At 39.6% G+C, this 2,500-nt stretch overlaps 1 protein-coding gene across 4 annotated transcripts in view; it reads left to right on the forward strand.

The window, feature by feature from the left end:
- Window positions 1-2,500, forward strand: part of LOC136846677 (arrestin homolog) — a 330,726-nt gene that overhangs the window by 153,358 nt on the left and 174,868 nt on the right. For 3 of the 4 annotated variants that reach the window (XR_010855482.1, XM_067117686.1, XM_067117685.1), the window contains exon 3: window positions 1,689-1,875. Coding sequence is in view for 3 of the 4 variants with exons in the window: in XM_067117686.1 (XP_066973787.1) it covers window positions 1,689-1,875 (187 nt within the window). In the remaining variant the exon portion in view is untranslated. Of the gene's footprint in view, window positions 1-1,688; window positions 1,877-2,500 lie in introns of all 4 variants that reach the window. The other variant, XM_067117684.1, reaches the window with a different exon arrangement.

The raw sequence follows: 2,500 nt of genomic DNA on the forward strand, positions 1-2,500 counted from the left end.
CGATCGGCAGCGTCAAATAGAGTAAGTGTTTGTGGTATGATGTTGGAAGGAATTTTTATGACGGCACGGACACCGAGCTGGGCAAGGCGGCCTTGAATAAGTTGGTCACGTAAGGAGAGTGTTTTAATGGATAGATTTACCATTTAGAATTGCACTTTTTGAATGTGAATGGAATTTAAGATTGATCCAATTGGTTTACACTGGAGGTATATGATTGTGTAACCTAAAGAGTGATTGGAGGAGTCACATAATCAGATGGCTCTTGAAAGTGATGTCTAGTGTAATACCTGTAAAAAAAATAAAGAAAAAACACTGAGGGAAACTGCTTAACAATGGAACGTACGTTCATCTTAGTTGAAAAAAGAGCTGGGTCAATTATCAAACGGAAATATATTGTTTTTACCCCGTCAGGAAGATAAGGTCCGTGAAGACCTCCCAGCTATGGGAACAACGCTCACTCTTAAATGCAAAGGGGCTGCTGATTAAGAAGTATTTGCAGCATATCCAACCTCTAAGGGGCAGACTTAGAAAGACCCCCAAAGAGATCCTTCAAAGATATGATTCTTGGTAACCCCAAAATACAGATACGCTACCTGGTATCGTTCCAAAATCAAATATTATTACCGCTACCTGGTATCGTTCCAAAATAAAATATTATTCCGAAGGAGGAAGGAGTATGAAATAACAAAATGAACATAAAATCCTTATTGTAAGTCTTCAAACCAACTATCTTTTTGATGTGAGAGTTAGCAGCATCAGACAAGGGTGATACTAAAAAGGAGTTTTCAAAGATGGCTGAGAAGGAAAGGAGATTTTACATAGAGTAGAATTATCTGAAGGTGAATGGGTCATGCAGAAGATAACTTGAGGGAAGTCATTGTGACAAGAAGGAAAAGGATATGGGCGAGAACAGATCCTTGTGGAACGACTACGTAGATAGAGTTAGGTCAGTGTCATCAGAACTGGATCATTGATTACTGGGGGGAGTGAGGCCATAAGTACGACTTCTGGTTAGCAAGGCTTATACCAGGGCCTGACATATGCATTAAAAAGAAAAAAAATACCCAAAAACACACTTTTGTTACTTAGTTAATTAATCTTTGCTCGCATCATCCCATTCCCATAGATATTTCTAACACCTCTCTCTCTCTCTCTCTCTCTCTCTCTCTCTCTCTCTCTCTCTCTCTCTCTCTCTCTCTCGTACCCAAAATCATACTTTATAACCTATTCAATCTTTGCTTGCGTTATCCCACTTCCTATGGATATTTCTAACATTCTCTTTCTCTCCCCCTCTCTCTCTCACCCAAAATCATACTTTATAACCTATTTAATCTTCGCTTCCATTATCCCACTTCCTGTGGATATTTCTAACATCATCTCTCTCTCTCTCTCTCTCTCTCTCTCTCTCTCTCTCTCTCTCTCTCTCTCTCTCTCTCTCGCACCCAAAATCATACTTTATAACCTATTTAATCTTCGCTTCCATTATCCCACTTCCTGTGGATATTTCTAACATTTCTCTCTCTCTCTCTCTCTCTCTCTCTCTCTCTCTCTCTCTCTCTCTCTCTCGTACCCAGAATCATACTTTATAAATCATACTTTATAACATATTTAATCTTCGCTTCCATTGTCCCTCTTCCTGTGGATATTTCTAACATCTCACTCACTTTCTGTCTCTCCGGCCTCCGCAGGGTATTCAAGAAGACGGCACCCAACGGGAAGATCACCGTCTACGTCGAAAGGAGGGAGCTGTGCATGAAGGACGACGGCATACAGCCACTCCGAGGAGTCCTCTACGTGGACGCCGACTACGTCAAGGACCGCAAGGTCTTCGGGCAGTTCGTCCTCACCTTCCGGTACGGCAGGGAGGATGAAGAGGTAGGCGTCGCTTCTTCTTTTTCTGTTGTTCTTGTTGTGGTGGGCGATGCCCCGTGAGATGAGGGATGTTTGCTGAGGCTGAGGGGAGAGTGGATGGATGGATGGATGGATGAATGAATGTATGTATGTATGTATGTATGTATGTATGTATGTGCATATATATATATACTGCATATGAGGTGAGTGTGTTAAAAGTACCCATCGCTTTTTTGGTTTTGGGTCTATACACATACCACGCACACACACATATATGTCTATATATACACACATATATACACACACACACACACATATATATATATATATATATATATATATATATATATATATATATATATAATATATATATATGTATACATATTTATATATATTCCAAGCCAACACCTTGGAATAAGACGAAAGTAATGGCTCGAATCAAGTTTTCCATTTTATTCTCATAAATATTTCATGCTTGTCAGTTGCGAAATCTCGTGATTTTTTACACATGCGCATACACACGTGCATTCTTATTTGTACATGCCATTATTTATACATACATTCTTTATTCTGTAAATCTACGGCTATAAGTTTGTCCACCTCAATATATGTGTGTGTAAGTACGATCGTGATAAACTGCAGTACAAAG

The sequence above is a fragment of the Macrobrachium rosenbergii genome, chromosome 15, assembly GCF_040412425.1.
Source record: "Macrobrachium rosenbergii isolate ZJJX-2024 chromosome 15, ASM4041242v1, whole genome shotgun sequence".
Taxonomy (NCBI): Eukaryota; Metazoa; Arthropoda; class Malacostraca; order Decapoda; family Palaemonidae; genus Macrobrachium; species Macrobrachium rosenbergii.